General features: G+C 33.9%; 1 protein-coding gene across 1 annotated transcript in view; it reads right to left on the bottom strand.

Moving 5' to 3' along the window:
* Positions 1 to 108: 108 nt before the first annotated feature.
* Positions 109 to 14,206, bottom strand: part of stol (voltage-dependent calcium channel subunit stolid) — a 57,229-nt gene continuing 43,131 nt past the window's right edge. The window contains exons 8-24 of the mRNA XM_089696659.1: positions 13,728 to 13,923; positions 13,287 to 13,423; positions 12,823 to 12,903; positions 12,662 to 12,742; positions 12,414 to 12,488; positions 12,322 to 12,336; positions 11,934 to 12,044; positions 9,574 to 9,787; positions 9,385 to 9,430; positions 9,011 to 9,183; positions 8,618 to 8,708; positions 6,779 to 6,892; positions 5,469 to 5,739; positions 4,712 to 5,072; positions 4,231 to 4,498; positions 3,527 to 3,713; positions 109 to 3,208 (exon numbers count right to left, since the gene is read on the bottom strand). Coding sequence (XP_089552785.1) covers positions 3,110 to 3,208; positions 3,527 to 3,713; positions 4,231 to 4,498; positions 4,712 to 5,072; positions 5,469 to 5,739; positions 6,779 to 6,892; positions 8,618 to 8,708; positions 9,011 to 9,183; positions 9,385 to 9,430; positions 9,574 to 9,787; positions 11,934 to 12,044; positions 12,322 to 12,336; positions 12,414 to 12,488; positions 12,662 to 12,742; positions 12,823 to 12,903; positions 13,287 to 13,423; positions 13,728 to 13,923 — 2,520 coding nt within the window. The 3' untranslated portion in view covers positions 109 to 3,109. The remainder of the gene's footprint in view (positions 3,209 to 3,526; positions 3,714 to 4,230; positions 4,499 to 4,711; positions 5,073 to 5,468; positions 5,740 to 6,778; positions 6,893 to 8,617; positions 8,709 to 9,010; positions 9,184 to 9,384; positions 9,431 to 9,573; positions 9,788 to 11,933; positions 12,045 to 12,321; positions 12,337 to 12,413; positions 12,489 to 12,661; positions 12,743 to 12,822; positions 12,904 to 13,286; positions 13,424 to 13,727; positions 13,924 to 14,206) is intronic.

Here is a 14,206-nt window from a genome sequence, read left to right as displayed (position 1 = left end):
ATATTCTTATTGGGGAATAAAATTAAGCACTGAAACAGGATTCATTCGTTGAAACAATAGTTTTGTTTTGTCTGGAAAGGAATAAAACAACAAACACAAATTCCACAATGTTATAAGAGAACTTTATTGTAATTACGGTTTATCTATAGCATGAACTGGCAAGTAACAAAAAGAACAATATTTGACTAGAATTACACTAGAGAACCATGTTCACAGTCGGCCGTGCCCAAATATACAACAGCTATATCACTTACCATCAACTAATATGAGAACAAATAAACGTTGACACAGCGACATCAAAACTCGACTCACAAATTTCCAATTTACTTATAAATTTCGAATATTATCTAAATTCTAGAAGCGTTAACGAGGGCATGATTATAGTTATAGTTAAAGGGATAAAACAAACGGATACGTTTAGAAAAGTGTAACACTGTTAAGTGAATGGCGTAAAATTACCTCCTTACATAAAACTTACGCGATTACAAACCTTAATAAAATATTTTAAGAAGACCTCCTTCAACGTCTCTTCGCAAAACAACTGGCGGCTAAATAAATGAGTTTTACTCTATCATTTTTTAATTTCTCTACTTACACTATGACGATATATAAAGCTACTATGGCGGGTATTGATTTTGAAATTATTCTATATTGATCGAGGCCTCCTTAAAATCGCGTTATACAAGATCACAATCGAAAATATACAAAAAACCGCTTACGCTATAGTATCATTTGGTGCCTGATTTGATATGTCCACGAAATAAACGCGAAAAGAACACTAACTGTCTAGCTATTATTTGCGTAACTAAACGAGGTATATCCTTTGTGTCTATATCAACTAAAACCCACGAAGTGCAATACGAAGTATGCACGCATCGCGAGCGCCACCTATACTATAAAGTATACACTATTATTATCATTTTAATACTTAGTTAAGAGTAAATACGCCTCACGACTGCTATGGAAGACTCGACGCTTACAAGAAGCACTTTCAATACATTAGTCGTTCAACACTCACCGGTAGAAACGATTACATCATTATATCGACTCCTTACTGTATAGTTTATACAAAATGTACAATATTTCAAAAGCATTCTTCAACAACTCTGTAAATACGTACGGATACAACAGTTTGATTACAAACGACCATGGAACCACTGACAAATATTTTAGAATATTAATGTACTTAATATTATCTTACGACTTAGTGTCGCGTTGCAAAACGATTATAGTATACTGATTTATAACTGTAATATATGTTCTGTGATGGAAAGATGTGTTAGAGTTTTCCCAAAGTTTGCGAAATTTTAAGAAAACTCTCAATACATCGACGGAAATCATTTAGTAACAAGAATCGATTCCGTGTCGGTTTATGGAGATGCTTACAAATTACTTCCACCAGTCCCTCAAAACCTTATATTCTCATCCAATCCCTTGTTGGTAGCAACACGTATAGTCAATCAGTCCCACTAGGAGCTTGCTTTTGTCCCATCACGTGATCTCACTCGGGTAACATCAAACATCCAAAATACAAACTGCTGCGTTTTGGCACACAATGCGAGAAATACTATTTATTTTGTACTATTTCAGAGCTTTGCGGTCATTTACATTTATTATTAATTATAAGAAAAACGGACAAGAGCAAGCCCGATGACGTAGTTATCGATAAATATGTAAAATTCCTATATTTAAGAGTGACTTATTAGGACCTGTTTAAACTTATTCAACTGAAGTTTTTATTGATTTAAATATAAATAGAAATAATTTGAAATTTTCTATACATCTGTTACAATTTAATAAAATGAAATAATTCACTTTTTTGTAATCCATGAAATGGAGAATAAATAATCATATAAAATAAAAAATATATCGTTTCACGACAGTGTAAAGAGCAATTAATACTAATATATACGCACCCTTTAAAGGACCACATTTATAATAAATATTTTAACAGTAATAAAGTGCATTCATAAATATACCATACGTAGCTGACAAGAAGGAAATTGTTTTATACGTCTTGATACTTGAGAAATATTATATTGTAAACCGTATTACTATGGCAAAATTATTGTAAACGGTTCACAGTAATGACAATATGGAGACTACAATATTTTCCGCAACACCCAACATACAGGTCGATGCATAAAATTTTGTAATTGCTCTCGTGTTTTCAATGCCATAGTTTAAAATCAGCGACACTCGTTTTTCATAGGCCATCAAAATAGTAAATATTTACAATAAAATATGAGATTACTAACGCTCTCAATTATTTAATTATTCAAAGATTAGGCGTGAAAATTCCTAGCAACTACTTATGAATCTTACTGCAAGGACATCGAGTAACGTAAGTACATGAATTTAGTACACTTTCGACACTTAATAAATGCCTAATGAACAATATCGATTATTATTACACACTTAATATATTAAATTGATCGATAATAATGCGATGTCACTTACAGCAACAATTTAAATTACTTTAGGCACACAAAATAAATCTCTATAAACAAAATTATGTTTTTAATAAATTTCTATATTTTTCAATAAGTTTGGATGACTGATATGAAGAATAAATTTAACATAGGTAAATTTTTCTAAAACAGTTAGTACTTCATGTTAAATCATTTATCACCTATTAACATTCTCTATAATTTATAAGATCTCCAAGTAATATCTTTAATCGAATTTAACAAGATATTCGTTATCTACCTATTTATTTACGCGAATGCATCGTAGTTACAATATGAGTGAACCGAACAGAGAGGGAAAATCTTTAAACCGTATCTTATCCTAATACAAATAATCCTGTCTCAAAACAAGATCAAAAGTTCACTTGGTCGGACCAAAACTTCAGTCGATAAAATTGATCAAAACTCTTAAACATTTCGTAGACCGACGGCGGCACTCGTCTGAGCGGATACGTATCCCGTCGCCCATCGACGAGAGCAACAGTTCATAGATCACATCACGCGATTCGAACACAACGTAATATCGACGCGCAAAGCTTTCCGTTCGGAAATTAACGATCCAGATAAGACTATAGGGTTGATATGAAATTCGATATGGTTTATGGAAAGCTAGTGCGGTCGGGGGCGGGCGGCTAGTGCAGTCACGTGGCGAGCCGCGCCAGCAGCGCAAGCGCCAGCGCCGGTAGCGCGTGCACAGCGCGCAGCCCGCCGGCGCCTCCGCATGACTGGATCTCGATCTCCTGGACAATGTTATAAAATGAAATCATACTGGTAAAGAAATCTAGCTAATTCAAATAAGCGAATTTATTTGTGCAATATCATATAGGTACTTGTAGCTTTCCGCCCGCGGTTTCACCCACTTTGTCAAAAACCTAATAAATTATATACTAAAACCTTCCAACACAAAAAAAACTGCATCAATCCGTTGCGTAGTTATAAAGTATGAGCATACATAGGGACAGATAAAGCGACTTTGTTTTATACGTGTTAAGCGTCGACTGTAAAACAAAATTGATCTAAAACCAATCCTATTCACACTTCACTAAGGTATAATTTACCTCGGGGTGGTAGGACACGCAGGAGCGGGGTCTGCGGCGGTGCGTGGCGCGCGGGGGCCGGCGGCACGCGGCGCGCGGCGGCGCCTCCCGCGCGCGCACGTCCAGCCGCTTGGCGCCGCACGGGCATAGCGTGTCCACTACGAGCAGGATTAAGTTGCTGTGCGGGATCTTTTGCACGCTGAACGGTCTGGGGAAACAAATTGTGAATGAGCTTTTGATTGATGTACACATTTTTAAATATAGGTATGTGCCGGTAATATTGGAGGGTATGACCGCGAAAAATTGTACCGTTACATTTATGACATCATAACAAACGTTACATACCTGACTGAATGTTACTAACATGACCATTATAAAGCTTAGTACATATAACAGTCATCTTTTCTTCCTAGCATTAAAAAATTAACGTCGACACGGTGTCTCACACTCACACGACGACATTCCAGAATGTAGAATGTCCACAATTCCCGTACTTAGAAGACGACATATTGAAAGGGTTGAGAAAAAGCATGAAGGTGCATTACTTGAGGTTTTTGAAACATACAACAACAACAACAACAGGTTGCATCTTTTGAAATTTCTTTAGCACTCAAATATCTTGTAGTAACGAGTTTGTAACATTCTTTCCTTCCATAAACGATAACCTATAGCAAACTGGATACAAACTTCATTTCAAGTGAAAATTAAAAATATACACCACCAACCTCTCACATCCAGAATTATGGCAATTCGTCAGTTTCCCCTTCAGCGGTTGCGCGGCATTCAACCTCGTAGACTGTAGTGTAAACAGCTCTGCGCTTGTATCGCAGGGACGCACAGCCGCAGAGCGCACGGCCTCGCGGGGCGGCTCGCGCGGCGCGTGGGCCGGCGGCGGGCTCGGCTCGTGCGTGACGTCACCCACCCCGTCGATAATGATCTCGTACATTCCACGGTCGCGGTCCGCGTCGTCCTCGCCTTCGTAGTCTTCGTATTCTGTGTAGGGTGAAATAAGTGTTATGAACATTTGGTTTAAATAAATCAATAAAAATATATAATTTACTGTTTATAGGTAGATTACCTACAACATAATTTAAATTAACTTGAATTGTATCTGTCTGTTATAATTCATTAAAAATTATACGAGCAACCACTTATTATTTTACTTAAATTAATAACGGAAAAGTTGGCAAGTTTTGTGACACTTACCAGGTTCATCTTCAGTGTATGGGTGAGCGTAGGAAGTTTGCCACAAAGGATACCACATAGCCAAAAGCCGTGTTAAATATCCCCCAAGCCATGATAAAGGTTTCATTGGAGTTATCTTATTCCCATCAGCGTTGTATTGATTCCTAGAGTCCGGACACCTTCCTTGATGGTCGTGTACCGTCACTTTCTTATATATTTTATCTTGAACCAATGAATCCATTATAGTGCCATCAACTTGGCCGAAAAATCTTCCAGTCTGAGATACGTCTTCAGATAGTATGATGAAGCCGTTGTCATCCAGTATGTAGCAGTCAAGTTCGTCGCCTGCACATGTTTTCTTGCAAACGCTTCCAGCGGTACACTGAAAATGTAATATTTATTAAATTAAAAGCTTCAAAAAAGTCAGTTGACTAACAGTTGTAAAGCTCTCATTATAGATGTGTCTTTATTGAGTCAATTTAGAAAGTTATCGTTTGATTATATTCGTTGATTTTTAAAGGGATAAATAAGGGATTTCATCTAAAATGCATTCCACTTTTCATACGAATTTACGATCCTATACTGTGAAATCGAGATATTGCAACTTTCACAAAGCAAAGTATACGATCCATACAAAAGATTTTGCCTCATTTTATTTATCTTCTACCAACTTAACCCATTGAGCCCCGAGCGGCCCGATCGGTCCACGACACAATAGATTTTCTATTGTGTCTGTGATTCCGGTGCCTGAGTTATTACGAATATCCGTAGAGCTTACCGTAGAAGTAACATTCAAGAAGTGCTTCGCAAGCGAGTCTAGCTGGAAATGCAAGCCGACAACCGCAGCAGGCGCCCGATGTCCCCTCGACTCAACAAACACTGCATGTGTAGCTAGTACCAACGGGGGCTTCGCACTGAGGTCCTCGGTCTCAGACCCGTCGCGGAACGGTACGGAGAACACGAAGCTCTCTGGTTCGATTGAATGGTGTTCCACTGCGCGCCTGTACCATTCTGAGTCGAACGCGCGCGCGTACTTTTCGCTGAAATGCCTGAAATATAAACAAATTATAGTCCTTTCCACCTAAGATGATTTCTGTGACACATGGATTTTTGACACGTGTAGAGATGTCTTTACTGAAATCATATCAATTGTTTTCGATAATCGATAATATTTTATATGGAAATTAAATCGATTTGATTAAAGTACCAAAATTAGTTTTTTCGGCATTTCGTCAACAATTAACTAAGGAAACTTAGCAAACAACAGCAACAAAAAGTCAACAATAACAATTAGTAACAATAACAGAATACCACGTAAAGTATCATTATAAAAATGCAACTTATATACAAGGCTGAGGCACTCGTACAGACGATTGTCTCGATTGACAAACGATCACAAGATGGGCGCCGATTATATGATTTTCCAACTCTATGATTTTTCAACGATCCATTTCATGTACACAAATTGCGTAGGTATTATATTTTTGTGTTATTTTATTTTATTTTTCATTATATTAAACTAAACAATACTGTTTTCGATTTATAAGTTTAAGATGTTTTATTTTTATATTTTTGGCAATAATTCCGCCATAAAATAAAAATATTATGCACTAAAATTATTTTGGCGTTTTAAACATAAAATACGTAATTCGGAACACGATGAAGTGTCACAGGAATCATCATAGGTGAAAAGGACTATAAATAATAATTTGGATACGATGTTAAAAATAATTATTGTTTTAAAACACAATTTTTTTAAGACCAGATAAAAGTAACTCTATTTTTTGAAATAGAGTATTTTACTATTTTACTTTAGGATATTTTAATAGTGATTTATAGGATTAAAATATATGACTTGATTATTTTTTATTTAAATCATAATGGTTGGTTGGTCATACAGAATAATTTTTTTTAATTTAATTTAAAGTTATTACAGTTAGGTATCGTTAACTACGTGTGCTTATGAAATGCTGGTTTTGTAGCTGTTTCTTGTGAAGAGAACAGGAACTTGTCTTTAAAAATTACAAGTGAGATGATCACAACAATATTTAAAACATCACATACTAAAATATATGTATAAATACTTACGGATCAATAGATTCGGTAGATCGTGTGGTGTTCATGTTTTCGGTCCACTTGAGCAGGCCGCTGCGGGTTGCAATGAACGACATCGTCACCACGAATTTGTGGAAGCGGCCTTGTCTGTAAAGATTTAATTATATTTAAAATATCTCCAATACTTTATAAGAGCATTCATGGTTTATGCTCTCAGTTGTTTAGACAATGCAAATGATTGGTCGGTGAAAGTAGATCTTATTTCATAACTTAAAATACAAATAAAATTCGTCAAAAATTAGGTACTTAATCGTTAACCCAAAAAAATAATTTTCAATAGACATCGCTCTATATGATGTTTTGAATCTCTATTTATAAGACTCTCAGTTATTTTTTTAATAGCTTAGTGACTATTTTCCTCCAATTTACAGTACATATTGTATACATTTACATACTAACTTATTGATATACCTACTTTGTCACATACAAATCTAAATGAGATATTTATGTACTTTAAAATATGAACTGAATTTATGCGAATAATTATTTCCTATGTAACAAAGTACGTAGCAAACTAGCATAACTTAATATCTAGCATCAAACATGTCAGAACACTAAAATCCTTGGCAGCTTAAATTCCTGTAAATCGATTAGCTTATGATTAAATTTACCTGATCCTTGTAGGCTATACACATTATTAGCAACCTAAATTACGTCTTAAATTATAATATCCACAAGTTCTTTAGAGTTAATACTATAAGTCGATTGTATGAAACTTAGTCTACGTAAATTAATAATTATACCAATACCAGAGCTATGGGTCAGTGGCCGGAAAAATTTATTTCGTTTTTCACTGAAGGAAATCACTCATCAATATACATTTGAGTTGGGTATGTTATTTTTACTCCGGAACTACTAGACCCATTCAAACATTTCTTAAAGCGTTGAATATACAGGACGTAGGTACGTTTCCCGAAGTGTTTTAGGCACATTCCAGGTAAATACGCGGCTTTGAATACCATAAAATTAAAAGTTTACAAATGCTTAAAATATATTGTAAATCAAGCATAAAAAGATTAAACCTAGCGATGGAGGTGTAATTTTAGGGGTCCCGTATATTTGTCAATAAATATTATTCCATTGAAATATAGCGTAGAAACGTGGATTACTGAGGTCGGTAGAGCAGGTGGCTCTAATAATGCCTAATGGTGACATTACGAGCCTGTGTTGTGTTTAAAAATTATCTCTAATTATGGGATGATTTGTTGAGTAATATTTTGTACAGGACGTGCCATTTGATACATTTCCTAAAAAAAACTAGGTAATTTTACAGAAGAAAATCTAGCTCCAAGGTCCATAGTGTAGAAAATACGAAGTATGAAAAACTAGCTGTTCCAATTTCCATGTCTATGAATAATTCAAACGCTATTTAGGATTTTCCTTATGTTTTAGTTACCTTGTTAGTAGTGCCATTAATGTTGCTATTGGGCTATTCGTGTGATAAACATATCGAATTAGTGATCAAAATAATAAAGTGCTTTAACTTAAAATAAAATATTCATGCTTTAATATTGTAGGAGATTCGTTATAGATTATTATATTGATCGTCCATCAATTATGAAAAATAAAAAGACGAGATTTTATTTGACTTAAAATTTCAATCCATTGTTAGAGATTTTTTACATAAACAATGTTAGTTTCTGTTTTTTCAAATTGAACGTTTGGTATCTGTTAGAAATATCGATATTAAAAAAAAACTATTGCTTATTAAAAGAACCTACCATTGCAATTGTGATAACTTTTAATTAATTTTTAATATTATTTTCATTCTTGGTGACTAAAAAAACATGCTATAAATAAAATAATACTTACTGAGAGTGATGACTAGCGTGTCCGGTATGCGTGTCTAACTCTTTGATTACCATTGCGTCCCTAACTAAGGATTGAACTAAAGTTTTGTCACCTGAAATTAAAGTTTAAATATTTTAATTCATGTTATGAGAACTATAAGATGCAATATACATTTAGGTAAAGCCATAGCCCCTATAAGTTCCGAAAATCATAAGAGAGATTTTTGACAAAATCTTTGAAACAAATTTTTGTTCATAATGGTGTTCGACAAACAGACATTATATTTTGTGTCGATAAAAGCCGTGCCACTTAAACAGAGATTTTAACATCAAGTTGTAAATATGCTAGAGAAAAATTATCCCAGATAAGCTATTTTATGTTATATTATTACGTAATTTTCTATGATATACTTACAATAATATGAGTCTCTCTCTTGTTTCTTATGCGCGTTGTGCAGCGTCAGGGCCCTGGGACGAAGGGACATCCATTTCCATCCGGGGCGGCCTGTCCGGGTTAGAAAGTGGAGCAATTGCTCCTCCGGGGAGTTGAACGTTTGATCTGATGTGGATGCGTATTCACAGTACACCCTGGATATTAAATAAATTATAGTTTTTGTAATGTTTTCGAACTTGAAATGTAACCCTCTACGGCGTAGAGCTGTCTACGCTGAACTAGAAGACGACCGCGACGGAGTAAACGGCAGTTTTTTAAATATGGCATTTAGTCTATAACATTGAAATGTAATAATTTTAGTTATCATAAAACGTCATATCACTAATTACACTCACCATTCTGGATGCACTTTCCAGTTCTCGCCTTTAAAGTATTCCGTTACTAAAAACAAAAGAATATTTATTATAGTAATATTCAGCCTAACCTTTTTTTACTTTTTACAAACTTTCATTGTTTTAAAAGCTCAATATCTTAATACGAAGAAAGGCCGTTATTCTATTCAACCATATACTCGTGATACATACTATTAATAGGACTGTGCTTAATCTCCTGCTCCGCTTGCAACTCATACATGCCATAGCCATCAGGGAGCACTGCCGCCAGAGAGTACGGAGTTCCTTCAACCGGGCTGTAGAAATATCTCTGCCGCCTGGTTGCTACGCGACGCATGCCATCGTATTGCACTTTCACACCGATCTCTGTTTCGCCCTCACGCTGTTCTATCATGTCGTGACGTAGCTGGAAATAAAGTTGCTTATATAGAAAGTAGAATATATTTGTTGTGTATTTCTTCGTCTTATTTAGTTATTTATTATCTTAAATTAAAGTGTAATATTATACATATAGGTATAAAGTAAACGTAGATGTTTTTAATAATTGCATAAATATTCACGGGGCCATTGTCGTGATAATAAATAAGTACTGAAAGGCGATCGTCAATATGATATATGTATTTCGCTGCATCGTGGGTATCGTGGGTATATCATCACCTTGTGGGTATGCATATATTATATTGATCCACCGTAGCGTGTCTATAATAGTGTATCTATGTAACATTGTAAAAATATTGCATATCTTTTAATCTTAATACACGATACATAACACTGGTCAACAATGATTTTGTTGCCCTGGATGTGAAAGTGGTTTCGAATAATTTAATGCATATTATATATAAAACTATTAATGGTTTTGGTAGATTGGCTCTAGTTTTTTTTTAATCCTAATTTTCTTATTAGACTCTTAAACGCAGCATGAAATAGAAGGTATATTTGTTTAACATCATTTATTTATTACAAAGTTTTACTTATTGTTTTGTTTTAGTATTTAATTAATTCAAATGGATATAAAAATAGAGAAAAATCATTAAAACTTGTGAAATAGTACAAGGAAATAGATTTTATAAGCTTCTCTTCTTAGTTAATTTTGGGACAATAGTTTTGTTATGGACCATCAGTAATCTGCCATCATGTGACGATCCCATATATCCTGATACCTTTATTCCATAATTTTTACTTCTTTTTCGATGCGTTCTTCCTGTTTCTCACAGAAATTTCGCAGATTTACTGGATATCTATCCAGGAGACTGTGGGGAAAGTGTAGCTTTATGTTCGTAATTGCTCATAAAATAATGAAGTTTTTTAACAACTGTTGTGCAATTTCCTTATAATTTGGTGTTTTAAATTTACCTTAAATTTACCAATACTATATCTCTCCATAATTTACATTCAGCATCAGTTATAAAATTTTGTTAAATTTCCATCTTTTATCAATTTTCGACACGCCCGTCCTGTAGGGCCATCGGGTGTTCTTCTTATACTTCTAGATTCCCTCAAAGGCCTAAATTCTCATATTTATTAATTATTCCTAATTAATTTGCTTTGTCTAATTCTATTAAAAAAAACATCAAGGGAATTTCGTATACCTATCCACTTTGCTGACTAAGTGCTACTGGGTTTCTTCAACTCAATACAAACCGAACATTGTTGTTCATGAAAATTATTTTTTTACAGAAATCATTTATTATTCTGATATTCTACAGCCTGTTTTATAGAATAGGGTTATTTCTGAGCAAATAAATGTGCAGAAAACGTAATTCACCAAAAAAATAAACACTTGTTATTAACCAATTATTCTGAAGGGCCGTAAGAAAATTTAATATATGAAAATCCAAATAAAAAAAAACTAGAGCCAATTAAATAATTTTAATGATTAGATTCGTAAACCGGGTACTTGAATTATATAAATCTGTAGAAATATCCAGGGCAACAAAAAAAAATAGTTTTTTTGTTGAGCTGTGTAATCTAATAGGTGATACAATTAATCTTAAAAATCACAAAATAAATATCTTTGTGTAATTGTCATAATATTTAATAATAAACAATATGGCAAGCCCATCGTTGCGTGGTTGTACGCCGGCTTCCCGCCGATGACACTTTGGCACACGCTCAAACCAAGGGCGTATGACTAGCATAAGTGACAAATAACGCAATAAAATACTTATATATGAATTACACTCAATTTTTTAGTGTCGAGTACATTCCTAGCGCCGCTAGACCGCTAACTATGCGTGTTTTCTTGCTGTTTCTTTGAATTTTACAGTTATTTACTAAAATTTAATGCATTGTAGAAACGCAATAAACGAGCTAATAATGAACGCGAAAATTAATTTATAAGGTTTCATGTTTCATTGGTAGCTACATTACGTACAATTGAGTGTAATTATTCAACTTTGTGTTTTTGACCTCAAAGATATAAATTACAGTTCTGAAACAGCCATCAAAGTACGTTCATTACCTTTGCAGAATATTACTGCCAAGTTTAAATAAATGGCCTCTTTGGATGGTTATTTGAAAAAAGAATATAACATTTAAAAATAAAAACTTACATCTAGAAGAAGCGACGTGAGATTGACCCGGGAGTTTTCGTCCGAGTCAACGAGCAACTCAACGTCAGTTAAGTCCACACTTGAGTATAGAGGCCGCAGTGTCTCCGTGTACTAGAATTTATTCAACATATTTAGTTCACGATGTTCTAAATTTAAATCTACAGAATTTATTAATATGAAAATGTTTTTCAATGGTTGTGAATAGCTCATTTATTAATAAAGCTTGGGATGAATTTGGTTGAACATTTTTATGCAACTACATTGGACTGCAATAAAAAGTCGAATAAAATGAACACCTTATAGAATATTAAATTCGTATATAATATAAGAGTTAGTGTATGAAAAAAGAGCGTTAACTACTTATCCAAATTTTCTTATTGTTCCTTACCTCCTCGTTAGTATGCTGTAAAAGATATATAATTAATACGTGTAATTCAAAAATAAACTCATTCATATTAAGTATTTGTGTATTAAACATACCAGTGGCCTCAAATCTGGATGATATAAAACATGCCCGTTGTTATCCACCATAAAAGAATAGCCGTTTACGCCAAGCTAAAATAATTATACACTTAATTAATATTGCTTTTTGTAATACATATAATTTTACAATTAAATATGTTAAGTATTAGGCATTTGTTAAAATTTTGACTAAATAAAAAATTAATACAGTATCTACTTTTATAATTAAAATGCAGAAATTAGCATAGAAAATTATTTTTGAATACCTTATAAGGTGGAACGAGCTTCTTTATTTGATCGACAGGAACGTCAGTACCTACAATTCCTAAAAGATTCGCTTCTCTTTGCTGAAATAAACAAGAAATAAATAAAAATTAAGTAATAACTACACAACTAAATTCATATGTAAATGAGAAATAAATCATACCGTATGATTTCTCCTGTCGAATATTGGTACAGTCACTGAAGTCATTAATTGACCCATTCCATCATCATCCAAGCTGCTACTCTGTATTGCAAAGAATAAATAAAATTAATACCCAAATAAGTAGAAGATATCATATATTTTTATTTTGCGTCATGTAATTCTAATTTTGTATTTGACTAAATTTAAGTTACAAGCTGTGTTATACTTTAATTTTTAAACTCAATATTTTAAACAGATTTGATATTATTCCAAAGTTTTAATCTTTCAGGCGACTTCATTCCAATATTTGAACTGAAAATAGAAAATGATTGAAAATCGATTGTTACGATGTATTGCATAATGCAGCCCTCTACGACGTAGAGCTGTCTACGCCGCATAAAATGTTATAATATTCCTCTCTAACCTTTGTTTATGTTCATCCTATATACGTTGTTTAAAAAAATTACATTTTCAGTTAGACATACCCTTCCGCCGACGTATACAGGGCTCCAATGTACAGGGTGGAGGGTCTGGTACATGACCAGAGGTCTGGCCAGTACTTCCACAAAATGCAAGACTTTGGACTTCACTTCGCCGTGGTCGTTTATTGTCACGTGGAAACCTATGAGATTTATGTATTGTTATAATAGTGTCGCTTTTATAAATGTTCTATCAAAGTAAATATTGCTCATGAATATTTGGATAATATCAAATTCAGAAATAAATGATTCTAATGAATACTAACAACTAACTACTAAAATGTTTCTAATGAATACTAATACTAACTTTCAAAAAGTTAACATGTGTTATCTTTTTTTAACTAGCAGATAAATTAAGAATTTAGATAAGGTTTCATTAAGCTACGAAACTATAGTAATGAAGCCTATTTGTTATACTATACAGCAACCGTAGTAAAAATGACCTACCCTTATTAGTACAAGCCATGTCTTTCATATTGCTCCCGGACGTCGCATCTCCACCGACTCGGTACGTAAAGATCCTGACAGGCATGTGTGGCCAGTTCCAAGTGCGGAACACCCCCTTCACCCCGCCGGCGCCTCCCCCCGCGCCCACCACCGCTATCGCCTGGTTGCACTGGCAGCCCTGTCCTGTCCTGTTATACTGGAACGAAAATTGCGGCTTAGAACGGAGTCCTGAAGATATTGAGTAATAAATATGTATACGTGTACCAACACACGTATGACAGGTAATGTTTTAATTCTAGTTATTTCGTAAAATGTTTTAATGACAAAAAGAATTCTATTATAATTTACGAAATGTATGTTGTAATAGATAAAAAAATTATAAAGTTTTAACAAAAACTAATTCGAACTTGATATTACTAATAATAAGCGCGTAATTGATACACCCTGAATGTATGAGATTCTGACTAAGGATTCCGCAT

The sequence above is a fragment of the Colias philodice genome, chromosome 6 (assembly GCF_061535455.1).
Source record: "Colias philodice isolate Cphi_HAF_F1 chromosome 6, ilColPhil1 Martin Lab GWU primary, whole genome shotgun sequence".
Classification (NCBI taxonomy): domain Eukaryota; kingdom Metazoa; phylum Arthropoda; class Insecta; order Lepidoptera; family Pieridae; genus Colias; species Colias philodice.
This window is presented reverse-complemented; position numbering and strand designations above follow the sequence as displayed.